Source organism: Corvus cornix, chromosome 12 (genome assembly GCF_000738735.6).
Source record: "Corvus cornix cornix isolate S_Up_H32 chromosome 12, ASM73873v5, whole genome shotgun sequence".
Classification (NCBI taxonomy): domain Eukaryota; kingdom Metazoa; phylum Chordata; class Aves; order Passeriformes; family Corvidae; genus Corvus; species Corvus cornix.
The window spans coordinates 5,301,498-5,329,093 of record NC_046342.1 but is presented as its reverse complement, the minus strand read 5'-3'; the positions used below and the strand labels follow the sequence as shown (position 1 = coordinate 5,329,093).

Sequence of the window (27,596 nt, the reverse complement as noted above, 5' to 3'; positions counted from 1 at the left end):
CAGGGTCTGAAATACAGCACCCCCTGTCCTTTCTACTCCACCTGCAAACCTGCAGGTCAGGCCCTTGTATTGCACAAAAAAAGCAACAACAACATTTTGCCCCACTTGTCCCTCTCCACCATTTTTATGACTATTGAACAACCTCCTGCCAACTTCTCATCGCAGGTTAATTAAGGAGGGTTTGTCAAACCCAATGCAAAGGCAGCTCCAACATTATCAGTGCAGGAATTTTTTCCACCATGATTTTTTTCATGCTCTGGAAGGATCTTTCTTGGGAAAATGCTCTGCCAACATACCTGTGAGGAGTCTGTGCTCCATGGAGAAATTGTGCCCACTAAAGCGAGAAGGCAGGGTCTGGACTGCAAATAATAATCTTTTAAAGTGAAAAAAGCAGGGCAAGGCAATGCACCAGCAATATCTATAAGGAAGCTGTTGCCTTAGAGCCAAAGGATTTGTTGCTGCCTTATGTGAACTCCTCCCCAGAGCCTCTCTGGGATCTGTGTGGACACTGTCACATTTTATCTTTCAAGTGTTTGGGACACAAAAGCCAAATATTATACATTTCATGATAAACAGACAACTTTGGCATCACTTTTATCTCTTAATCAGGTCTAACCTGTGTAAAATAAAAGTAATTTCTTAAAAAAAGGGTGGCACTTACCTTACCATCCCCAGACGTGCTGCAGAGACTCGGGGTGTGTGGAAAGCATGGCAGGTGCCCAGAGAGGTTTCTCTGTGTTTGAGCATAAATATCCAGCTGAGGGGAAACATTCTGGGGTTTGGGAGAAAACAGGTTTGATGTTTGATGCAGCAAATCAAGAAGTAAACAGCTTTGAAAAAAAAACAACTTCCCCTCAGAGTGTGCCGGTGTTGTACAGAGACACTCATTGGCTTCTCATCTCCATGGTCAGGCAGGACATGGTGGCTGGGTCTGTCACCCAACTTCTCACTCGATCCAGTGGGACAGGAGGAAAAAGCCACTGGGGAGCGAGCTGAAATCCCTCCCTCGGTGCTGGGGCACTCTGAGAGTCGGGCCTCTGCCGTCCCAGCTGAGCTGCATGAAGGGAAATCATGGCATTGCTGCCCTGAGGGATGTGAGGGGAGAGATGTGAGGGGGGACTGTGAAGGGGGGAGCCATGAGGGAGAAACCGTGAGGGGGAACTGTGAGGGGAGAGCCGTGAGCGGGAAACCGTGAGGGGAGACCCGCCACCCTGTGCCATGCCGCCACCCTGTGCCATGCCGCCACCCTGAGGTGCCACTGTAGGCAACACAAATTCGGGTGAAATCTCCAAGTTTCTGTGCTGCCTCTTTGATCAGTTCCTCCTCAGCTCCCTCCTGGTGAGGGCGTGGTGTGAAGAAATTACACTGACACTGAGACCATCATCAGGGTGTTTGAGCTTGCATTTGACAGACAAAATCATCGCTGGTAGTGCCAAAGCGCCCATGGAATTAATCTGAGCCCAAACTGAAATGAGTCACCACAGTGTGCCAAGCTGAGTCCAACAACCTTTTTTTATTAAACCATTACAGCAAACATTGTCCAATACAGAGAAAGCAAGCATGTAATAAAAATGAACATGGAAATTTTACTCTTTGATATGAGTATATTTCCTACTTAAGGACTTACAGTGGAAATTAGCTCCTTGAGTCTACAGTGACTTTAGTGTAAGGAACAGAAATTTTGAAAAATGTTACAACAATCATTTGGGTGAGACACGTCCAGCTCCACTGTCAGCCAAAGACGCTCTTGGCTGGCTCGTCCTTTGGTTTCTCAAAGACTGTTTCACCTCCTGTCCGAGCCCGGCTGAATATGGAAGGTGCTGCACAGCCCATTTGTTCTTGGAAAAGAAAACCAGGAGAGACAATCAGTGAAGTACCACCCAAATTTGGGGAGTAAAACTAGTGCTGCTGAAATACTCAAATACACATTTCATAAATACTTCATCTGTCCATCAGATGAGCAGCAGGCTGCTGTTCCAGAGGTGACTCTTTCACTTGAAAAAGGCAATTAAGTCATTGTTTTACTCTGCTTAATTGTTTCCAGTCAAGGAGACTTACCACACTGCCTCATCACTTGGTAGGTTTTGGATTTAATTTCCTGGTTTTTGGTGAGGTTTCCTCTGGCTCCTTTGAGGTCTTCTTCCTTCACTGGAGGACGCTTCTTTTTCACAGGGGCTGGCTAAGAAACAGACCCACATATCAGTATTTTGTGTTTGAAGCACAGGGAACAAAGCTGCCTCAACCCAAAGGCTATAACGTACAAGTTGCTAACACAACTTTTTCACCTATTTCAGTTCTGAGATTACACTCAGCTACTTCGGATCTTCACATAATCACAATTTCACTGCCCTTCCCAAAATCTGTTATCATTCTTACTGTTCTGAAATTGTCTTATTGTACAGCCTTTGAAAGAACAACGGACTACTTAATTTAATGAAGAATTATTTTATTCTTAGATTTTCTTTGTTCAGCCCTGCCTGCTCATTCTGCAGGTAATTCAAGGATATGTCCAATATTTGGAAAGAAAAAATCACTTCATTACTAAGTTGGACTTGTGCCTCCATCTACTTACTACTTCTTTGGGAAACTGGTCAGAGAGATTCCGAATCCAAACTTGCTTTAGTTGGAATAAACACTTGACCCATAGTTATCAATCTTAAATTTAAGAAACAGAAGTATCTGAGCACTCAACAGGGCTCTCTACTGAACACATCTGAAGCACTGGACTTGGAACCCAAAGAAGGAGAAGGAAATCTAATACAGAAACAGATGCATCATCAGGTGGTGCACTGCAACAGCCAAGTACTAATCTGTTTACAGTTTATCCCACTACAAGGAAATAGGGATAACATTGCTTCATATTAGCCTATCCCTATCTTTAAATTAGCACTCCACAGTCAGACACAACCTCAGTCTGCAGCAGCCAACATCACAAGCATTCCCCCTTCAGTTTATTATTTCATGGTCAGATTTCCAATGTCCCACCAGGCAGCCCTCATGGCAAGATGCAGGGCACAGGGGTATGATTAGGAAGAACAGAAGATTCCCATACTCCAACTCCAACAAAATGGATTTGCACACTGAAACATCAACAAGAAACTTCTCTGACCATCACTACATACACAGGGCTTCTGATATTTGGGTTCTGGCAGTGGTGGAGCCCACTCAGGCACTTCAGGCTAAAAACAGATGTGGAGGGAATCAAATCCCTTAAGGTCTACAAATGGCTGGAGCAGCAAGTCCCAGGGAGCTTGCAGAGACAGCACATGCATGGCTGGCTCTTAGTCGGGTGGGCTGGCTCCACTGCAGCCTTTGGCATGTTTTCTGTCTGCTGCAAACTCCTGGGAACGCTCAGAATAGCTCACTGTCAGTCCCACTTGCATGTATTGTGGGAAAAAACCATTTACAAGATCTCCGGGGAAAACACTCATGAGTAGCCAAAGCAAGCAAAGGGAAACGGTGGCAGCAAACCCTTCAAAATTCACAACAGCTTGTGCATGGTTGTTCAGCTGGTGAACCAATTGTCCCCACAGCCAGGGTGTCACCTGTCCTTCTGTAACGACAACTGGCATGTGATGGGAACAGTCCCTCATACCCATGGCATGCTCCACAGGCAACCAACCCAGAAAGGGAAAAAGCCCCTTGCTTTATTAACAGAAATATGAAGTCTGCATAATCTCTGCCCATTATTGGCAACAGACAGTAACTGTGAGGCTTCTTCCCACTGGGACAAGGGAATTCTTGGGGACAGGGTGAGGAAAGGTGGTACTTGGAGATGCACAAAGTTATAGCCAGGCTGAGCAGAGCTCTTGAATGTCACCCAGTCATTTTAAAATAAACCATCTCATGCTTTGATCACAGGAGGATTTTCCAGCAGGCCAGTTGCTGTGGATTAGCTGGCCCCAGCTGAAGAGCAAAGCTGGTGCACAGAGAGGTTATGGTGAGCCCTGGCCAGCAGCTGCCACTGTCGCAGCCCCACCACTGCTAAGTGCTCCCAGATTTGTGAGCAGGGTTTGCCAGGAGCCATTCCCAGCTGGCACAGGCATGCAGCCTGTGCTTTATCTCCTCCTGTCACAAGTCAAAAAGTGCTACTTTACAAGACTTATGACTGGGTTTTAAGTCCTGTTTTCCTTGGAGTAAAGAAAATCAGCTGAACTGAGTTAGACTGTGTGGCTGAAGAACTGTGCTCTCCTACTCTGCCTGTGCTCCTATTCTCCAGCCCACCCATCCCATAAAAACCTCATGCTGAAGAGAGCTCTGCCAGGCACATGCAGCTTGTATTGCAAATATAACATTTATCTGAAACGTCAACATTTCTGAGCTAATTTTAAGAGGACATTGAAGCACTGATTATTGGGGCACACGTTAATTATAAAATTAACATAAAAGTATTCATTTTATACAAAATGTCAGTCTCAAATATCCTAACAGTTATAATTTTCAGTCACACTCTTTTCTCCTGCATGTTAATACATTAAGCTTTACACAGTGACATTTCAGAACAGCCACCTCTTTCCAAAACAGAATTTCAAAATCACTGTCTGAGAAAGTGTGATGGAAAGGCAGAGATTCCTCCTTCTGTGAAACATCCCAAAGCAGAGCAGGGGAAATGATTTTTCCCTTTCTACACAAATAAAAATATTTAAGGTAAACCAGAACATTTTAAAGCTAAATTTATTAACTATGTAGAGGGCAGCTGCTTTCCTTCTTCACCAAATAACCTTTCCTAAGAATGAACTTGTTAAAATATTTTAATCACACAAGTCACAGAGCAGAAAAGCTGAATTCACTGGTTAACGAGAGGAACTCGCTAATAAGCTTTTCCAAGCAAAGCATCCAAACCAGTACCAGGTTTGCCAGGCGCTGCTCCGAGGGCAGGCAGCGCACAGATGTCCCCGTACCTGTGACATAACTGCGGTGCTCCCTCGCTGAAATCCCTCCCAGGTCGTTCCCGGCTTTGATTAAATCCAGCCCGTGAGCTCTGCGAGCGCCTGTTGTTTTCCTGGACTTATATAGAGCATCTGAGTGAAGTCATGAGCCGGGTCATCTTCCCAAAGCAGCGCCCGGAATGATTCAGGTTGAGGGACGCTGTTGTTGTCGGGAGGTTTATTCCTGGCGATGACTCGGGCGTGCAGCATTCACCGGGCTGGGCTGATGGGGGCAGGCAGCTGCGGCAGCGGGACGCGGGGAAGCCTGCTCCCTAGAAAAACGCTTCCCGGGGAGTCCGCTGGGGTTCTATTTATAACTTTAAAAGGCAAAATGTTGTTATGGACACAAAATTGACTCTGAATCCTCTAGGGGGAGGGAGGGGAAAAAAAGAGTGGGCATTTGTTTCCCAGCATAACAAAATATGTGTTTTCTAAAGATGATATAAACCTAATGTCCAACGCAAAACAGCGCCCTGGATCACTTTTGCACAGGGATCTTTAACAGGAAAGTATTGAGACTCTTTTGGAGAGTCAATAAAGTAGGGTATGGTTTTACCGTTACAACTCTATCACTGATCATGCTCTGATGCTGGCTCTTACACAACTGAGACAGTAAAATCACTTTCTACTTCCAGCACTATTAGCAAGTTTAACCATTTCACCCACATCTGTATAGGAACAACTTACTCACAGATAAACTCGGTGTTCCCCACTGCACATGCTGACAGTAGTAAAACCTTTCCTACAACTTTTAATATTTGTTCTCGAAAGAATTTTTTAATTAAGTAAAGCCCCACCACCTCTGAGCATGAATTCAATTTTTCATGACTAGGAGAAGGTTAGGTGGGAGATTGTTTCCCTTTTGTTTTTTTTACATTAAATCTTTACATCATGCAAAAAAATCAGCTTCTGTAACTGCACTCAACACCTACAAAGAACCAAGACACCAGCCAGGTGGGTTAATGTGAGAAGGGCAGCCATGGCAGACCTCCAAACACCTTCCAGAGATAACGACTGTTGCGGTGGTAGAAATCTGCCCTGGCCTTTCCTCAAGCTCTGCCAGTGCTTTTAGGGTACAGAGAACCACAAGAGGTCCCAAAAAATTTGTTTTTTCACTACGAAAACATGGCATCAAACCACAGTTCTAGCGCCGTATGAGCAGGGCTGTGAGATCTGTCGGCTGTGAACTATACCCCAGGCCTCCCAGTGCCCAATCTGCCTTTAGGCTGAACTCTTTCCAGGCCTGAAATCTTCTCCTTTATTGGGGGAATTATTTGTAGGCTAAGAAGCAGTTTGGCTGTTATGTCCTTAGCCATTCCTTAGGCTGATTTTCTATTTTAAACCCATGGCTTAGTAACCAGAAGAAGTGTTTCTGCAGAGCACCAATGCCCTTAGTAGGCCAACAAAACAGAAAACACTGACTTTTGAAAAAAGACAGATTTTTTTTCTATTGTACAAAGTAACACTTCTCTAAGATGTTTCTCTACAGTCCCACAAGCGTCACTATTCTGACTACCTATTATGACAGGAAAATAGCATCCTGCATGTTTAAAGCAAATATTTAGAATTCAAGACACTGAACTATTATTTTCCCTTCGGCTTTCAAAATTGCTTCAGTTAATTGGTACTGCATATTCCTCACTCAAAAGCAACAGAGTTCTGCTTTCATAGCAATTTAATCTATACAAACAAAATCATTACACAAACAAAATCAAACCACTCAAACCGTGTTTGCCATTTGGGGCAGGTGAAGTGCTCAGAGAGGCAGGCAGCACATCCTAAGGTTTCTAAAACACCCCAAAGCCTGGACAGCTCTATTCTCTTCAATTACACATTTCCTAAACAGGCACAACCATTTCCTTGCACAGATTATGGGCTATTTTTCCTCACAAAGAACCCAGCCTTAATCTACAGTTACTTACATTTTAGAGTAGAAATCCTGTTCACCTGGTTGAGGTCCTGACATCTGTTAAACGGGATGTGAATGACAATGGAACAAGATGGCTCATTTATCCAATAGTGGCCATTAAAACCACAAGTTTTAATCTTTCCACAATAGGAATTGTGGAAAACTCCTTTGCTGAGGAATGGTTCCAACTAAAATATGATGATGACCATAGAGAATTTAGTGAATGTACACACGGCTGCCACTGTGGTCTCCAAATCTCAGGGGAGATTTGACTTTTCCTCCAGGAAAGTGCTAACAACCCCTCAGGGGACTGACACTTGGTAGAGCGAAGATTATACTCTGAATTCCCTGTAAGGATGCAGTGGGTATGGGGCTACTTGGATGTGGTAGGTGGAAAGTATGAAAATAGCAGGCAAATGTTACACAGGAGTTACAAAGACAGGATTGCGTCGATACTGTGCAGCTCCAAACCTGAAAAAAACCTTCCTCAGGGAATGGATCTGAGAGGAGCCTACAAGGATTCTTAAACTTGTAAACAAAATTTGCAACTTCAGAACAGTGGCTCTTCCTGATCAAATGGGACTTGCCATTAAGGTAGATGAATGTGCTGAAATTAAAATCAGCGTAACTGCGCACAATGAGAGCTGAAGTTAAACTCAAGTAGCAGAACCTGCTTCCCACAAGAGCACACTAAAAACACTGAAACACAGGCATTTTGAAACAGAACAAGTATAAAACAAGTGTACAAATCTGTAATAAGTCAAACTTTATTGTAAACCATTATACAACGTACATCAGATACCCTTAAAAGTTTAAGGTAACACCACTGATTAAACAATATGGTCCAAACAGGGCAGCAGAATACAGCTGTTGGTTTTGCTCACATTGGCTATACTCTGAATTTACTTACAAACAAACCCCACATTCAGTTTGAGACGGATACCTACGCAAGACAAAAACACCTACAAAAGAGTCCCTTTTTTAAAGATACTGCAGTTTTACTTTGTAAAACCATAGTAGTCATTTTCAGTAATTGAACTGGAAACTTCACCTAAAAAAGTTTGCACGCCTATGCTGTAGATGTGCTCTGCCTTGATGTGGCTGAATTTATTCGCTTTCACTACTGGTTTCTCCTGTAAAAAGCACAGCAAAGTTGCAAACACGGGTTAGTCAAGCACAGTGGCAGAGATTCCTTGTGATGCTCAGCTCTGAGCAGAGCGGGAGAGCCCAGGTCCCCCTCCCCAGGCTCGGCAGGAATCAGAGCAGACACCTGCCAGAGGGGATCACTTTGCATTGCTCTAATTTGCAACTCAGTTTCTGAGTTTTCCCTGAAGAAAAGCTGTATAGTACATTTTAGTTAGCAACATTAACAGACAGCATTCACCTACTTAAAGTAAGACAAGGGGACCTGAACATATTGAAGCCAGAACTTGGAAACCACATATTAGACAACACCAGTGTTTTAAGTTTATGCAGATGTGTCACAGGTCAGATACTAGGAACAGTTAATACATTTAGGTTGACCACTCGTGGTAAATTCCATCTCCACCAATATTTCTGTGTCTCTTCTCTAAGTTACAATCCCTTTCTCTTACTTTGGCATACACTACATAGCTTATTTTCATTAAACAGAATCCTACTTCCTAAGCACAGCCTGAATTAAACCTTTGCTATGAGTTGTCCTGAAGTACATTTGCCAGGCAGAAATCTGAGTGACAATTTGAGGATAATGCAAACATGATGTTGCAGTATCACTGCTGGATCAACTCTTTATGAAAAGTGCATTTCAGACTGTACTGCCAATACATTTCAGTGAGTGGTAAGACACAGTGAAGCACTAGGCACACACTCCCTTCTCACATATGCAAGCCAGTCAGACAAAAGCACGTGTCCTACTCATATTTATTGCAAGAATTCCAATTTTTACCTTACAGAGAGGAAAACTGCCAATCTTACATTTTCCATCTCTTTCACAATGATAACAAAGAATGTACCAAAAAACCCCCCATATTTTGTTATTTAGCTAAAATTCTGAATAAAATTATTGTCTTAGTAGAGAAAGTAATTTTTTTCCCCTCTGAAGGTTGCTCCTCCTGTTACTACTGTTGGTATTTAAAACACTTCTGTGTCTTTAGCTCATAGTGCTTTACTACATCATCTTGCTAGGCATATCAAGACCTCACATCAAGTGACATTTAAGCACTTAAGACATGAAAAATTAGGCATTCAGAACCTTTTCTATGATCATATTCAAGAAACTGCTCCATAGCACTTTATACTGCTTTGTACTTGGTCAAAAAGCTTGAGGTCTGCTCAAAACAAATATTTTTACATGATTAAGGCCATAATTTTATACTGACACTTCACAGACTAAACACGAGACTAGGATAATTTTGATAATTGAAGTAACTGGAGGAGGAAAAAGGAAGATAAGATGCAAGCTTGTACAGTTAAATTTGTGTGCGCTGCTCAGTTATCTCAGCTGGCAAGGACAGCCATGGCTCTGCACTGGGACGCAGCACATGGTCAGGAGCTTGAGTTCACTATCTGAAATAGAACAAATCCTATGCTAAAAAAATAAATGCTGACATTTGTGACAAGAGCCAGTCCTAGCTCTTAAATCCCTTTGGAAAAGTGAGCTGTATGAGACTATTCTGTTGATGAGTTCCTTGAAGTACTGTGCTTTTGGAGATCTGCGCCCACCCAGTGGTCAACAGTCAAGATGACTCACACAATCAATAAAAAAACCCCAATCCCCCCAAACCAGAGACAACACTGATTAGGGACCTTTCCCCATCCCCACCCCCCCATGTCAAAAGAACTCAGGTAAGCTTCCACTGTCATTAGTTTCTAGATTTAGTCTAAAGGAAACACTAGTACTTTAACTTATTGCAGTTCTTACATTTCAGTGCACAGTAACAAAGGTCAGTGGCTCAACTAAAACCTCGGGTTTGGGAAATGTCCCTTTGAGCCAGCTGGACACTCCAAGGTGTCAGAGCATCGTGTCCCCTCAGCAGCCACCGGGAAAAGGGATGCTGGAATAGTGAAAGTAAGCACGTGAGCGCACAGTTCAGTATTTACTAAGGCCCAGTTAAGTGGTCTGGATAATAAATCACATTAAGACCTAGTAAATCTATAAAAAAATGTAAAAAATCTTAAAAAGTTCTGAGCAGTTTTCCAATGAAACTGGTTTAAGGCTTGGAATTTTTCTGGTGTCCAGATACTACAACAGATTTGCATTTAAGGTCTGTTGTCACCTCTTTGACACATCGCCTTGTCCTGCACAAGGTTTAACTAAGCAAGGAAAGCTGTCAGAAACAATAATTTAAAAAATATGCAAAGCAAAAGGATGTCACTGAAAACACATCTGCTAGGTTTCAGATCACCACATGTTCTCAATTATCAGAAGAGACACTGAAAATCCCAGAAATGCTGTGGTAACAACTGCACTGTACCCCTTGGGGTTGTTCTTTTACTACTGAAAGATAATGAGACTTTATGGAAATGGAATAGGAGAAATTTTTTTGTAGTCGCCATTAAGCACATTAAGTAGAAGACTGCTTTTTCAACAAAAAACAAGGGACAGAATTGTATTTGCAATATTGTAGCACAACTGCTTCAATCAGATCACAGTCCTGTACTGCAGGCCCTAAAATAGGAAAAGTATCAGAAATGTTCCGTATTTTTTGGGTCACTTGAGAGGTATGCACAAGAGACTTGGAGAAACAGAAATAATTAGAGTCATCCATAGATACTCATTTCACAAATAACTTAACACAATGGATTTTTGTTATACGCTAAAGTGCACATTTGTCAAATATGCAAACACCACCTCCTACTGAAAAAGGTATTTTCAAATTATATGGTCAAGAGCACACATAGGACTGCATTTTTTAGTGATATTTGGTGACTTCAGCGGTGACAGAGAGCTTTTCCCTTTGCAATCCCTTTGTCTTAAATCAGGACACAAGGATAAATAAGATTTTCACTACAAATCTTTTGACCTGTTCTGCACAAAAAAGGGAACTGCACCCTTTTCTCTGACAAAGAGAATCTTTAAATACAACTGTATGAAAATATAACTTAAATATAAAATAGTCAAATAGATTTGAGAAGACTTGGAAAAAAATCTTTGTTCCACCTATTAGTTCCATAGGTACCCAGTAGCAAGTAAACATTTGTACTTAAAAAAATAACGTTAAGTTACAGCTCGTAACCATACACTATTCTGCTCTAGGAATTATGCTGCAAAAGCCAGTTTTAGTAATAAAACACACTCCTTTAACTTAGTCAGCTCTGATGCCTTTTTGAGAACTCCTTACACTGTCCCATCAGTAACCCAAAAGTGAAAGATTCTTTATTTGTTCTCTCTGATCTTCTCTGACACCTCCCACGCGAATCTCCTTAGTGACTTGTCCCTTTTCCACACATGATGAGGAGACATTCTTGCATAATTGGTCAGTGTGTTTGTAGTGCAACTGAACTGGAAGTCTTCCAACCGCTTTGCCTTCTGTTGGTAGACCTTGCTTGTAAGTCAGTTTGTATGAAAAGGGAGATGCAATTGCAACATTAAACCCCACTGACAGAAGTTTTTGCCATGAAACCTGCAAGTCCACAGGCCAAGGAATGTGTCATACGGGCAGACCAAAGCGATGCTTCTTCTTCTTGATGGGCTTTAAGTTGGTCAGTCTGCGCAGGTCCTCCTCGGCGTCCGACTCCTCCATCTCATCATCTGCTGAAATAAGGATCTAAAAACAAATTACAGCTTCTGAGCACATGGAGCAGTCACACTCCTCCTTCTTTCTACTTTTAAACTTTTACTTTTTTTTAATGCTTGCAAAGCACCTTATTATTTGCTCAGGAAAGAGTTCAGAGAACGCAATTCGGATTTACCGCCACACTATCAAATATCATTGCACATCCTATCAGGAACCTCCAGTAAATTTTGAGGCAGGATGGATGCATATTAATCTCACTACAGCCACTGACTCTGAACCTAAAGAGTGATGCCTGCACCTCCAGAACAGTGGAGGCAGCTTGAGAGGTCTTTATTTAAGCTCTTGATCAACACTGGTAACAATGCAGTCACATTACCTGGCAAACCACATATAAACAGCATTGTTTATCACACAGGAAAGTTACATTAACTTACTAAAGCTAAACCAACTCACCTCCAAAGAAATCACCCATCCTTCAGCTGAACTAAAACCTGCTCACTTAATGTAATTTAGAAGAACATTATGCTAAGGCAACTATGTAAATAATTCTTGAAAATCAGGTCAGTTGCCTCCACCAGCTCCCTCTCACTTAAAGTTATTAACCTCTCTTTGAATTAGAATTGTCTATTAGTTTTGTACTTCCTGTGAGGTTTTATTTAGAAGCTCTTGCAACAGAGCTCACCTGTGATATTTACATACATTATTGTGTCTTCCTGCCCATCTGGAAGGAAATTAATTGCCAGAGTGGTACAACAATGACATTTTCCTTAACTGGTTCTCAACTGCAAATGCTGGGAGCTACTGCTAGAGGTACATGCTCAGAAAATCAAACCTAAGTTGACAGTGCTACAAAGAAATCAATATCAAGAGGGATGAATTGTATTGATATTGCATTAATTACAATAATTAACTCTACATACTTCTGACTCTGACTCCTCATGTGATGCTGCTCTCCTGTATCGCACTTTACTTCCATTTCTTGAATCTTGTCCTGCTTCCTTTTCTTCAAGTTTAGCTTTTGTCTTCCCTTTCTTCATAAGAAAATTATCTACTACCCAGAACATTAATGCCTGTTAAAGAGAAGGGGAAAATGACAGTTCAGCTTTCTTCAGAGTAGAAGAAACATCCAAATACTGACCAAATGAACTTGACAGTAATTCTGAATTGGCCAAAATCTAAATCTTGTATAGGCACAGCGTGACATGGCTTGTTACACCTTGCAGGAGTGCTCTAGAACCCAGCTACTTTAGTCCTTTGTGGAAGAGATGAAAATAAGAAAAGCAGTGACTATTCACAGTGATGATATATTAACTCTTCATGTAGCAATGCTTTACTAGCACTTATTACATGCAAGGACACCCTCTGGCTCTAATTCCTAAATCCCAGATTGCTGAAAGAGTATACTTTGGGAAGGATGACTGCACACTTGCCCTTTTGCTCTGCTCCACCACAGGCTAGCCCCTAATAGCTATGGTCAGACACAGGATACTTCACAGGATGTCTGTCCTTAGACCAACTGCTTCCTAAAGCAAATTTCACTGTAATTTTATAATCTCTATGTCAGTATTTCAGTACTACAGTCAATCTACTGAAGTCATCAGGCCAAAGAGGACTATGAGGCATTCCTGCTGCTCTCCTGAGCCTGGTTCTTTAGCTCCATATGGATTTCAGCTTTGTAAAATCTACATATCCAGACATTTTACCCATTGTTTAACAGCCCTTAAATTAACTTAAGCACCAAGGTACACTGTGTTTTAAGGACTAATGTTAATTAATGAACACATGGCAGAAGGACATCCAAGTAAACATCTCATGGAAGTGAGTCGTACTAACGTTAACAAAGAAGGGAACTATCAGCATGACGATTGCCAGCTCCAGCTGGGGGTTCTCTATGGGATTCAATAAAGCCACCTGTGAAAAGAAAAGGATCAAGTTCAGCTCATGGCAGTATGAGCACACAACTGGGTTAGGCAGGGCAATGTTCACTTACAAGCTAATGTGACAGAAATAACGCGGATGAACCAAAAAAGGGCAGCTTGGAGAAAAGCAAAGTATTTAGGACAACTTATAAATTATCACAGATAAGTAAGTGGGGCTGACAAGAAACTTATCTCTGTCATTTTTGTTTATAGAAGTCTGAGGAGCTGAGTTAGAATCATCTTGAACATTTTAGAGCTGCTCCCAAGGAACATGTTGTAGATTCCATCTTTAGGAAATTTAAACAGAGCAGAGTTTTGCAAAATATACAGTAAGAAGAAGAGAGTTCCCAAAGTAGTCCAGAGCATACAATAGAGCTAACTGGTTTTAATGGGCTGCAACAGCACCACTTTGAATATTTGGCTGCACAGAGTCCATCAAAATAAAGATTTATCCAGTCAGCATCAGTGGATTCACTAATCCACTGCAAATTTCTAAAAGTCTACAGTTAAGATCTATCAACAAGGTAAGTAAGGCAAAGAAAATTCTTTAAAATACTACAAGAATACAAAATAGCGTAGGCAAGAATTAAAGAGTTAAAAAAAAAGAAACAACCACTTAGTAGTTTCAAGGGCACTTTAGACAAGGAGATAGAATAAATTTTAGATATTTCAGTTTACAAAAAACCCCTCAAAATACGGTATGATATTCCTGGCAATGGATAAAGGCCTCATTAGCAGCATTCCAATTAAACTGTAAGAACATACCACTGCCACAGAGTTAATTGGCAATGACTGTAGACAATTATGATGCTTGAGCCAAACCAATAAATGCTACTGGAAGCCTTTACAGCTTCCACCTAAAATTCACTTGTCTGCAAAATGCTGTAAAAACACAAACCTCTTTCCACTGAGGTATAAGCAGCACTATGATGATGATGGTTTTCTCAAATGTCATAATCATTATGTACAGAGCACACTGGCCCACCCAAGCACTGCACTGCAGCGGGTCACCTGCAAGAAGGAAGAAAGGTTCGATGTATGCATAGGTTTGATTTTACTTCATAGTAAACATCTTATAAAAGCAGTATTAGAAGAGGCAGCAGGGCAGCTAAATCCTCTAGAAGTGCCTTCTCCAATTTCTTTAGTGCCACTCCTTCCCCTCCCTCACCCCAGCTTTCAGAAAGTATCAGAAGCTGAATCTAACAGGACTTTGTCCCATTCAGCAACACCTGTGATATGCTCACACTGTTCCACATAACCTGATGAAAGCATGACAGATAAAGTTTCATTGTGTTTCTCATCATATTGTTAATTTTGAGCCTCTATCATGACATATTAAGTGTCTTAAAAGGGAAAATTTGAGGGAAACAAGGCTGGGGAAATGAAAGGGAATAGACATTGCCCTTCAGTGTAAGTATATCTATGATTTCCACCATTGTCCCCAGGCTACCTTAAACTTATTTTTCCTCTCTACAAAACTGAAGCAACAGGTGCAAGAGCTGCTATAAAAAATTTACTGAACAAAAAATTAGGATTATATTTTAGTTCCAATGTGAAAGGGTTTGAAATTCTGCTGCACCTCGAGGACAGAGTGAGGACCTGAGTGCATGAAGTTATCTGCCAGGACAGAAAGAAGACCACAAATATTTGAACAGGAAAGCTTATGCACACTATTAGACTCTTTGAAAGAAGGCAGAGAAAGAAAAACAAGACAAAAAGGGGGGAAAAAGAGCACTGATAAGCCTAACAAGCTTTGCAGGTGAGTTTGAAGCTGCACTTCACTGGAAAACAAAATCAAGGTATGGAGGGGGTGCAGCAGCCTCTGCAATCTCTTCAAAGGCAGCTCCAAACTCTTAGCTTGCAAATGAATAATGGGCAATGGAAAATCAGATGCCTTTATGTGTCTGTAATGCATAATGGACAGTTGCTGCTTCCTTTTCTGGAACACTTCTGAAAGGCTTTCAGTATTAATATTCGGTAATAGTCTGAGACTTAGTGTTTGCTGCTGAAGTGCTACACAGAGAAACTGATAAATCAGACTGGAGTTCAAAACAACAAATATTTCCTAAGTGAGCTTTATAGGATAAGTTTGTGATCAACACTCAGCAGTCCGAGAGGAAAGTGATTAAAATGCTCAAGCTTTACAATTATATACTGCAATTTACAGCTCCTCTTGTAAAAACCCAAAAAGTTAGAAATTTGAAAGGGAAAAACATCAGTAAGTCAAAGTCAAGCAACTGTGATTCTTCTGAAGATACAAGGCCTGAATTAGATCTGAGAATTAAATTTTAGCAATTAATGTCTATACTCTACTACAGTATCCTGCAGTGGTAGGGAGAAGAGAGATCCAACAGGCAGGAACTGTGCAGCAAGATTGATTTATTTAATTATTTTACAAACTCTTTATAGACTTCTTTCTTCATAGTCTAATTGGTCAAAGGATCAGCCACCCCTTGGGGGTGATTGGCTAGAATCCCAAAACATCCATTGTCAAAATATTTTTCTACTGTACCATAAACAAAGCTCTGCAAGGTCGCAGGTGTTCATAGTTTATAGAACTCTGCTAATATCTTCTGTGAGAGAGAAAAGTATCTCACGGGACTGGAAAGAAGCAAGAGAAATTCTTGCTAGCTGTATTTTTGTATCCACAATACTCCACATTTTTATTATAGCATCCTCTAGCTTTCCTCATTAAATAGCAAATACTAAAAAAAAAATTTAGATTTAGCTACAGCCTTACCATTGAAACTAAGTTTATTCAAAGTTCTCTTCCAATCTTTATTTAGTTTGTAAAAGCAAAGACAGTGAAAACAATTCTGCATCTATTGCAACTCTCAGGAGATTCTATACGTCCAAAAACTGTGAAACTCTGTATTAAGAGTGTTGTGCACTCTCACCAATGAATGTTTTGTTCCATAATGTTTTTGTGGGGAGTGGTGTTGCTTTCTTTGGGGTTTTTTTGGGTTTTTTTTTTTGGTACATGACTGAAATTAGAAGTTGCGTATATTAAATTCTACTTGAGGATTTTTGTGTGCCCTACTGCACCTACAAAATTATTTCTCAGCTGTAATTACAAGTGGGGATAACAGGGATGCTGCCTACTATTACCAAGTCCTTTGACAGTGTCCCAATAGTATCCTTGAAGAAAAGCTTGGAAGGCACAGACTGGGTGGATGAAGATACAGTTCTGCTATGAAGGAAAAAAGCTTTCCCAGGGAGAGTGGTTAAACCTACTGGAGTAGGTTGTTCAGATAAAGGGGTTCTTAAATCTCAAACCATGGATAAATTAAAAACTGACTGGACCATGCCCTGAACAACCCATTTCAGCTTTGAAGTTAATCCTGCTTTGAGCCAGAGGTTGGATTATATGACCTCTGGAGATCCTTTCTAACCAATTTTTTCTATGGTTTTATAAGTAATGAAATTCAAGTTAATAACATTACCACACCCAGAAGGTGCTCCAATGAATATTTGGGACATTTGTACATTCAGAGGTTTGGTACACAAACTCAAAATTTTAACTTAATGTTGAAGCCATAAAGCTCTAATTTAATTTCTAAAGTCTCTTACAGTAATCTCTTGAATTCCGATTTTTACCTGTCATGTACAGAATAATCCAGGAAATTAATTGAAATCTTGCTACTGCAAGAAAAGAAAATAAAGAAAGAAACTAAAAAATTATGAATCCTCTGCAGTGACAACTGTAGCAGCATTTTTGGAAAATGCTGGGCAATGCCAAACCAGATACTTGTGTCTGCCACTGCCATCAGCTGCTTTGCGGAAGTATGTTTAGAGACAGTTCTTGAACCAAATACCTGTTATTCCTCTGTCCTGTAACTTTCTTCTGTTCTTCAAATCCTGAAATTTTTTCTTAAGAAAATGCCAACTCATAGAACTACTCCAAAATAAATTTTAAATAGTTTTGAAGTCAGTGCTATCTACCCCACATGGGCATAAGTAAGTTGTTCTGCAAGTGGCAAATGAAGAGCTGGAGGGAAAAGATGCATCAAATACAATTTCTGAGCTCTGCCACAGAGAGGCAAAGCCAAGCAAAAAGGCCACACCACAATTCAGTTGCCAAAAGAGTTTATAAGCACCAGGAGGGATTTATCACCTGTTTTCTACTCGCAGCAGCTAAAGTAGCTCAAGACAAGAAGGGAAGGAGAACGCAGGAAACATTCTTTTCAGTACAGATCATGACTACTTTTCTCCTCTTTACACACTCCAATATATTAACTGATTCTGCACTTCTATTAAAATCCAACTGCAGATGTAATGAATCTGAAAATACAAAACCAGAGATATGAAGACAAATCCAATAAAATTAAAAATTCTGATGTAAAAAAGCCCTCGAGGGAGCGTCATGCTCCTTTGTTCATAAATCAGACTGCAGTGCTGTTTTGCTGTACAAACAGCTACCATTTATAAATGCTGATATTTTGATACCCATTCCTTCCTTGAGGCATTTATGCTTAAAAACTAACCTCCATATAAAGAAGAGGCTTTTCAAACCAGCAGGACACTGCTATTTTTGTGACAGCTTCAAGTAATGAATCACCAGGGATCAAGTAATAGAGCTAAGAAGGGAAATGAGCTCACAGTGAGAACTAACTTGAGACAAATGATTATTTAGGCTCTAGAAACACAAACATCACTCAATCACAAGAAGAGACTTGTCTGGGGCTGGAAGGAAGGCTCCTGTTTGTTTTCCCACACTTACAAACAAACTGAAATCACACTGATCTCCAAGCTGAGGACTTGACTTTACTACTCCAGATAAAATGCACCAAGACTCTGATACTTTTCAGTGAGCCATGGGGTGGAGAAGAGAGGAGACCTTATTGCAGCATTCCAGTACCTGAAGGGGCTCCAAGAATGCTAGAGAGGGATTTTGGAAAAGGCCACGGAGTAAGAGGACAAGGGGGGATGGCTGCCCAATGCCAGAGGACAGGGTTAGATGGGATATTAGGAAGGAATTCTTGGCTGTGAGGTTGGCAGGACACTGGCACAGGGTGCCCAGAGAAGCTGTGGCTGCCCCATCCCTGGAAGTGTCCAAGGCCAGGCTGGATGAGGCTTGGAGCATCCTGGGATAGTGGAAGGTGTCCCTGCCCATGGCAGGGGGTGGAATGAGATGGTCTTTGAGTTCTCTTCCAAACTGTTCTGTAATTCTGTACTAAACATCCACATTTAACTTCAAAATACCAAGTTCTAAACACACTTGCAACCCCACAGAACTGCATTTTAGTGCCCTCTTCTACCCTACTTGCTTTATTTTAAATAATCTTATGAAAAATAAAGGTGTTCTTTGGGTCAAACTGAAAAATTTTAAATAAACTGGTAATATGAGGGTTTTCACTCCAGAAACAACAGGGACACTTAACAGAAGATGACAGCAAATGATCCAGTGCAACTTGTCCTTTTAGATGGAATTTCTCACTGAGGGCCTAACCTTACTGCACAGCCAAAACCAATAACTTTCCATCTGCTCTCTAATTCTCCTTATATCAGAAGCCTCTTCCACATGATTAATGGAAACACAGATTTGCAATATGCTTTAAAATAGTCCCTACAATAGCTCGATTAAAAACCTAACACACTAAGGGCAGGACAGCACATTAATAAAGATGCAGAAAAGAAAGTTAGTGACTAATAAAATGATCTGATATTAGAAAGAACAACTAAGTAAAGAGGATTTCTGTAATTTCATACATCACTTATATACACACACACAGGAGAATACTCAATAAACAGGTTCAGGTGTTTTAGATGTCCTAATTCAAAGTGACAATACTGGAGCAGCCACAGACCACCTCCACAGCAGAACACAGGTCCATTTGTTGATTTTAAGAGCTTAATTACTGAAGTCAGAAATGCCTCATTACTAAAATAAAACTGGGTTAATTTCGAAAGTCAGGAAGAAATAGTTAAATTGCAGGAGAGTGAATGTACTCCCCACATCTCCCCATTCACCCAGACTGCTTATTATCAAAAGAACATTAAAATGGGAAAGGACAACAGATTACACACACAAAAAAACCCCAAAATGTTATTAAGAAGAAATAAAATCTAAGATCTGACATGATTACAAGTACCTACCTATAACTGTAATAGATGCAACAATTTTTTTTCTCTAAATGGAAACTCAAGTTTTATATGGGCTGAAAGCTGCTCAAACATCTTTAAATGGCTTCAAGCCAAACCAACAATCAGAAAATAAGGCTCTGGGCAAGAGGTCTCACCTCTTTCCTTGCCCCTTCACCTTCCCTGGGCATTGGTGCTTACCTAATCCCTTAGAGACACAAGTCTGGGGACTAATCTGGAGGAACTATTTACTTTTTTTACATCTAGTGAATTTTTGATGGTTTAGCTCTCTTGGCCAGTTCCCTGAAGAGTCAGATATGCACCAGTCCAAGGAAAAGAGTGGAAATACTGGACTGTGGCATGTGAGATAAAAGCAGATAAACTGCATTGTGGCAGTGCTGATTTCAACAGCTTAAGTGGCCATAAACTGCACCCTAAAAGATGCACATTAAATCTATATAAATCTAACATGCCCTAATGGTATAGGCAGTTATTTCTCCTAAGCTGCTTGTCATCATCTCTAAACCTCTGACATTAAAGCAAATAGCAATTAATGCTACTTGATTGCAAAGTTCTCAAGCTTTTAAAGTGCTCCAGTTTCACAAGGCCTTTATTTACTCTTAGTTCTGTCAGCTACTTAGGATTATTAAAACCAAAGAAATCTACAAAACCAAAATCCTACCAATAATAATTATAAAACTGCTGTGAAAGCTCTTAATTTATTAGGCAAACATTTTTAACTTTAGTAAACTTTCCCCCCTGCCAAACCATTGGAGTTTTTGTTTTTCTCTCTGATTAAGAGCCACAGTTCACTTGCAAGGCAACATCTCCTCCCATTCCTATCTCAAGGAGCTTCAAATGTGATTTTTAGCATGTATACAAAACTTTGATTTTCAGCAACCTGAGAATAACAGACTGAACGAAATTAAATGTTGATGGTGAGTATGTGTGATACTCAACTGCAGCTGCAAATCCACAACCTCTGCACATCAGTGGACTTCTGTGTAATGTAATAGAAGATAAAACTCTGCAACTTCACCTGAAAGTGATTTCACGGTCTGTCCCTCACACATTTTCCACCAAGGATACAAGCCCTACGTGCACAAGCTCCAATGATCATTACTTGAGGAGCAGCACAGGCCATCTTGCCATTCCTTTCACTGAAGGGATGTGGCTGCTTAAAGAGGGCTGGCAGAATTCTTGGTCTGTATCTTCAGACAATGGCATGTGGTTCAGTGAAAGCTTTAATAGAAAATGACCTTCCAGCAACCATTTTTTCAGAAGTGTTTCAGAGTAAATTTATCATACTGGTATTTTTTCCAGGAGATTAGTCAATATCATAATTTGTTGAATCACTCCTTAAAAAAATAAATATTCAAGCAGTTGCTCCAAACTCAGTAAATGCTCAGAACTTGTTGAGCTTTCTAAGACAGAAGGTGCATGCTTAGATATAGAACTTAAAAGAACCCTCATGACAAGTGAAATATTAAAATGATTGTGAAATGATTTTAGGATGAGTTAACCAATTGCTGAAGTACTCTGAGATTCTACCCTGAGAATCATTTCAGTGCCAGAACAGAAACATTTACCATATTCCCCGAAGCGAAGGGACTCCCACTGCTGCCATTCCACAATGCTGCTGACAGCACGGATCCCGATGTAGATTAGCAGCATTCCTAATGTGGCATCCAACAAGAAATTGATAAGGTACCTGAAAGGAAAAATAGAAAAGAAAACAAGGAGTCAGGGTCCATTTTCTGCAGGCTCAGGGTATTTTAACACCATGATAGATAAAAGATCTGCAAATATGTTGAGAAGCCAGAGTATTGAGAACAATCATTTACCTACTTCTGTAATTACAGATAGCCTGAAATTTAAATAGTTTTAGAAGCCTCAATATTTTATTTCTGTCTTTAAAGATCCCACAACTTTCTAAAAATAGTTATTTTCTAATAATTGTCCACCAAATCTGAGTTTTAATTAACTTCGCATTAGCCAAACATTAAAATCAAGGCCGAGTGTTTGCAGAGGAAGCTCGGCAATTCCGAGCCTGCACGAGTCCCACAGAGGCCACAAGAGGCTGCTGTAAGCCCGCAGCAGGAAGGCAGCAGCAGGAGCAGGGAAAACAGAGGTGCCAGCATCTATTCCACATCCAGTGGGCACACCAGGGATGCCCGAGATTCCCAAACACTCGGGGCTCACCCTGGGATGTGTCCTTAACCTGCCCACCTGTACCTGGCACAAACAGGACCTGCTGTGCTGCTGCCAGGCAAGTCTGGATCCGCTTTCAAACTTAAGAAATATTTTTCCTAACGTAGGCTTCGGTTAATACTATGTGGTTTTTTTTCTGCCATCAAGAATCCGCACCCTTGTCTGAGAAATTATGCAGCTCCACACTGTAATTTCTGTTATGCTGAGAACACTGAATAACCTCACTCTCTTACTTGTTCTGTGTCATGTTACACTTAAAAGTGGAATTTGAAAATAAAAATATGTAGACTGCAGAAGAGAATGCACATGTCAGTAAACCCTTTATTTTGAAAACACAACACGAAGGTATTTTTAGTTTTAAAATACCATAATACACTACTGTGCTACAGTTTTAAACACTGACAATTTTTGGCATGCTTTTGTTACCTTACTTGAATATATACTTTGACTTATAAAAATGGAATGAAAGTAATTTGCACCTGCCAGTTTTTAAACCTATCAGGAAATTCTTAAATCTATGAGCAAGGAAAATCCTACAATGATGCCTGGAATTATTGAAACTGTAATAATTATAATTCAAACTTTACAGTTAATGTGCTAAAATAAATACATTTTGCCTAGCAAAATGCTTTGTGGTGGGAAGAGAAAAGCAGTGCTCTCCTTACACATTTATACCACGCAGGAGCACAAAAGGAACCAAAGGGGAATAAGAGATATAGAAAAGAGGCTTGTGCAGCAACACAAGCATGTTCCTTGAGCTGCGTGTCTCTTTTGTTTACCAAAGAACGACAAGTGAGCAGATGCCATTGAAAGGAACTGGATTGGTTCTAAAAGGCAAATTACTGGGCTTTTAAAAGTAATTTCACAGCTTCCATTACCAGCAATGTGTAAGCTACTTTGAGCATGAGCCTTATCAAGAACAAACCCAAGCAATTACCATTTGCTTCAGGAGCTCCTGTAAAGAGCCTGTTGGGGTCTTAGTCATAAAATCTTCAGGTTTAATACACTACAGAGAAATGCTTATCTATTTAGTCACACTGCTCCAAGCATGACATTGCAGAATTAATTTCTGTACTAACTGCCTGGCTACCAAGCAAGATTCCCCATTTTTAATAAAATGAAAATAATACTGCAGCAGCCAATGTAGGTTTTAGAAGAAAATACAAACACAAATGATTTTTGCTAAATAACCCTGAAAGCAACCTCACTTTGTATTAGAGCCTTGCTTTACTACAGTGAACACAACTGGATGTTCATTTCCTTTGGTCCCAGCACCTTCAGTAAACAAACCTGAACTGCAATGTGCAACCCAAGTCCTCATTCATTCACTGGAGAGGGACAAGTAGAAAGGCTTTGCCCTTGGTTTAAAATATCTACACACAGGGCAGACTCCTGCCAGCCATGAACTTGAAGAGGAGAATTCTTAAACCTCAAGGTTTTTAAAGTGGCTGATTTTTACCATGAAAACTGTATTCTGAGCTCTATCTTGCCTTGCCATCCACATACACCATCAAACTCAGCTACAGAACTTCCATAAAGACCAGTTATTCCAAAATTAAACACTTACAGTGAACAAGGGTCTTCTTCTGTAAGGTCTGATAAGTAGACATTTGCAAAGTGGATGAACAACATCCCTATGGCTTGCTTGGAAGTATCTAAAAACCTGTGTAGAGTAAAAACAGTTCTTAAGACCCACAAACAACACAGCCAGACATTGCAAATTTATGTTAATTAAAACTCCATCTCTGCTATTAATTTTTTTTCTCCAAATGAGAACACCAGAATGATAAAAGTATCATGGTATTTAGCCTTTATTTAACAATGTTCCATTTTAAATTCTGCTGCTATTTCTTCTAACAATAACCCAAATCATTATTAACTTGAAACCTACCACTGTAAACATAAAGTCTACGGATATCCTCTTGGTGTCATACACATTATCCAAGAGCTAATCCTGACTAACTCTAGCTAAGTCTTTAATAACCTCCTGGAAACAATGAGTATCCCAGTCCTGATAGGTATTTTGGACCTTTTATGTTTATGCATTTTTAGCAAGCTTATGGCACAGACAAAAATAAAATCCTCATCATGTGCTTGTGGGCGAACAACCTAATAGTGACTAATGAGTCCTTTATCTACAGTATTTCACTTAAAAGCCAGCATATTTTTCACCTGAAAGCATGAAGTGGTTTCACTGAATTTTATCTATAGTGCAGAGCCCAGAACACACTGCAAAAGAATTCCAACCTTGACAGTATTATCTCCAAAGCAGATGATAAAGTCAGAGAGAAAACAGTTTGTTACTCAAAGGGAAAATATAAACCCCCACTTAGACAGTGATTCAGTATTGACTCCAGCTCTTACCATTCTTTTATCATCATCCTTTACACAAAACCAAAACTTTCAGTGGATGTTTCATTAAATGTAAATCAGAAGAATACTAACAAGAGTATTCTGCAGGCAGGAGTGTATTCTATGTATTATACAGAAAAACAACCATTTTGCCTGTTGTTTCCACATCTAAAAAGATCTAAACACCCCAACAGATCCAAATGACATTTTATGCCTGAATTCATCTACCCTCCCTGATAACTGTCTTGAACTTCAATCTCTTCATTCACTGCATGACACAGAAAGCAGTGCTGGAGATGAGGCAGGAAGCCAGTGAGTTACTTATCTAATCAGTACACCACGCTATAAATAGCAATACTTGAGTCCCGGAACAAGATTCTTTGCTTAAAAATTAAGGGCTATCAATGCACTTGTTAGAATTTCAGGCTGAGGTAGACTGTAGTACACAAAGTTTTTGTACTTATTTTTTCAATAAGATAAAGGTCAGTGTTAGCTTTGAGAAGCAGCATTGTATGAGAGGAATTTAAATCACTGAAGTCTTGAACAAGTGGAATGGCAGCCTAACACACCAGTCTCAAAACTGGTGCATCTTATGTTGGCATTGCTTCAATCCAGTAACTCTTAAAATGTAATAAACACAAATACACTTTTTATACCTTGTATTTTTTATGGTTGATGTACTTGTATCTTTTATCACACTGTTTTCTATTTTATACATAGTAGGATACCTACAAAACATGGAATTTTATTTGAGCCCAGCTGAGATCTTCTGATAAGCTTATGCAAGTTTGTAGATGTTCAGGTGCATCTTAGCGCTGCTCTAAGTTTCCATCTTCAGGAAGAAGCACAACTTGAAGCTTTATGTCTAAAAGCACATCTCTGCAGATTCCTGGAAGTGTTCAGTAAGAAATGTCTAGCCAGGAAACACACAGAAGGTAACCTGACTCATGCATTTTGGTAACTTTTTTGGTTCCTCACTGACAGTTACCAATTTCTTGTCATCACTTTTCTTTATTTTAGTCATCATACACAAACATCATCCCTTCAATTTCTAAAACATGCAAGAAGAAAAAGAAGTTAAGAATGAAGCATGCAGAAACTTACCATATCCTCCAGGGACGTCTTTCATGCTTTGGTTCTCTGAAGCGTTTTACTAGGGAGAAAAAAAAAAAATCATTGAAGACAATCAGCAACTTCCAAAGCAACAAAAATACAGAAAAGTGAAAGCAAATAATCTGGCAGAAATGTGACATCCTTCAATGAATTGGATCTTTCACTACATCAAACTCCAAGGATCCATTTCTTAAGAAACTGTCTCCCTTCTGTCCCCTCTAAATTCCTAGAGCTCCATCCTCTGACTGCCAATATTCCTCACATGAAACAATAATCCACATCTGACCACCATTCCATTGGCCTGAGCTTTTACGACTGCCCATCCAGAAAATTTAATTTCCAACAGAAAAGCAGGTATTAGAAAGAGCTGTTTCTTTTCCTCACTGGAGACCCAAAGTCAAATTTGAAAGTATTTTCATAATATGGGGCAGTCTATAATATCAGAAAGAAATCAAGTGAATTAGTAGCAGGACAAATACATTCTCTGACAAAGTATCTCTATTTTGTGGGCAAACTGAATTACAAAAGGAAAGCAGGACAGATTTTCTTTTAGTCTGATAATCCCTTCACAAAAAGGTTGACAGTTGTTAACTTATTGAAAACGAAAAAAAATCACTATTAAAATTAATGACAACTATATACAAAGGCAAAAAAGTAGGTAAGTTTATCTATTGCAGTTTTAATGCAGTTTATAACACAAACTGTTTGAGCATCTGATAAAAAGCTCCTCTCATACCCTGCCCAGCTACTTCCATGTATTTCCAACCCCTCCCAGGTCCATCAAGAAGGATCCAGATGACTCCTGAAGGAACAAGTGTAGGAAAGTAGAGGGACAAGGGGATAAAAGCAGTTGCTGATGTGTAAACAGTGACTGGTCCATACATTTGCACTGTCTGGTCTGCAGTTTGTCCCACTGTCCTAGGAAATGCCATTTCTAACTCCTTCTGGGCAAGAAAACCTTTTTTCCTGCTGGGAACACACACTCAGCCATGCCACAGTTCAGACCTGGGCAGGGGCTGTAGCAGCCTCACCTCTGCCAGATCTAGCCTAATATCCTAACACAGATTTATTCTTTAATACAGCTCCAAATACTAAATCCTTACACATCCCAAAGACAGACCAGAGATAACAAGGTAATGTGAAACCTTTCCACTAAGAATGGGTTTTACACATGGGTTTTACTTCCTTCTGCCCAAATTTCAGTACCACTCACCAGTTCCTTCAACACAAGTCTTGAAAAATAATTATTTAGGCTCTTATTTCAGAAATGATCTCTTATATTAAAATAAATAAGCCTTGATTCCCCACCACCCCTTCAAATTGAAGAGATTCTGATTTAAGAGGCACAAACCATAGCAGGTAGAGTCAGCAAAATATCAACAGGTATTTTAACCTGCTTCTCCAGATATTAGTGATGAATTTCAGTTTAATATAGGATGCTCTGTGTACGTCATGCTTGCCCAGCTTAAAAGCCTTTAAACCACATTCTGGTTTCTGAACCAATCTTAACTTTTTCAAAAGTAAGGCAATTTTCCCCAAAATCAACTGTCCTCATAAAACCATTAAATAAATCACCTTCAAGGTGGAGGAGCAGCACTTTCAGGCTGTCAACCTGCCATCTCACTGTCACTGCTTCTGACAGCAGAGAGAAACTGATTCACCCCCATGAGAAATTAAAAAGTGACAAGACAAAAAGACTGTACATTTACACCAAAGATAATGTTGTAATAGCAACATTTGCCAGCAGTTTTCCCTGTGAACAGCATGACACAAATATAAAACTTCTGTTAAAAATGAGCAACACTCAGCCAAGTTAACCAGTTTGTTATTTATTACAAGTCCTTCCCAGTCACATTATGGATTACTTTAATTAGTGGCACTTTTGTGTAACAACAGGAAGCCACAAAGCATCACAAAACAAGTGCAAGAAACAGAAGTTTCAACTTACTGTGGAGTTAGTGCAAGATGCTTTTCTGCAGACAAAATGGAATTAAACTGCTAAGGTGTGCCTGCTCTGGGCAGGGGTGAACTCCAAGCTCAGGCTGTTGTCTGTTATCGCTATGAAGTTGTGTAATGCCTGTGGATTCATTAATTTCTTTTAAAAATTCACAAAAATTCATTTTGGAAGAGGTTATTCAAAAGCAATTCAACTGAAAGCACTTCAAATTTTATCTGTACTGAGAAACAGACTTGAGACGGTTTGTGTTTCTCTGGCCAGTTCTAGAAACACAACATTTCACTTGAGTTAACATTAAACAGGAGAGCAAGCTTGGAAAGCCTGTCTTTTGGGAATGTACTGGCTGGCTGATCACACCACAAACTTCTATCCCCCCAAATTAAATGAGTAAAATCTTTAGGAGGTGCA

General features: G+C 40.0%; 2 protein-coding genes across 2 annotated transcripts in view; both read right to left on the bottom strand.

The window, feature by feature from the left end:
* Window positions 1-1,493: 1,493 nt before the first annotated feature.
* Window positions 1,494-5,211, bottom strand: MUSTN1 (musculoskeletal, embryonic nuclear protein 1). The gene is made up of 3 exons (XM_010389950.3): window positions 4,902-5,211; window positions 2,059-2,179; window positions 1,494-1,838 (listed from the first exon to the last, which is right to left on the bottom strand). The coding sequence occupies exons 1-3, from the start codon at window positions 4,908-4,910 to the stop codon at window positions 1,732-1,734; spliced, it is 237 nt and encodes a 78-aa protein (XP_010388252.1). The 5' UTR covers window positions 4,911-5,211; the 3' UTR covers window positions 1,494-1,731.
* Window positions 5,212-7,580: 2,369 nt separating this feature from the next.
* The window catches only part of LOC104683437 (store-operated calcium entry regulator STIMATE-like), a 33,762-nt gene continuing 13,746 nt past the window's right edge, over window positions 7,581-27,596 (bottom strand). Inside the window, exons 2-8 of the mRNA XM_039558963.1 lie at window positions 25,223-25,271; window positions 23,334-23,429; window positions 21,145-21,266; window positions 14,373-14,485; window positions 13,389-13,466; window positions 12,476-12,625; window positions 7,581-11,585 (exon numbers count right to left, since the gene is read on the bottom strand). Of these exons, the coding sequence (XP_039414897.1) occupies window positions 11,469-11,585; window positions 12,476-12,625; window positions 13,389-13,466; window positions 14,373-14,485; window positions 21,145-21,266; window positions 23,334-23,429; window positions 25,223-25,271 (725 nt within the window). The 3' untranslated portion in view covers window positions 7,581-11,468. The remainder of the gene's footprint in view (window positions 11,586-12,475; window positions 12,626-13,388; window positions 13,467-14,372; window positions 14,486-21,144; window positions 21,267-23,333; window positions 23,430-25,222; window positions 25,272-27,596) is intronic.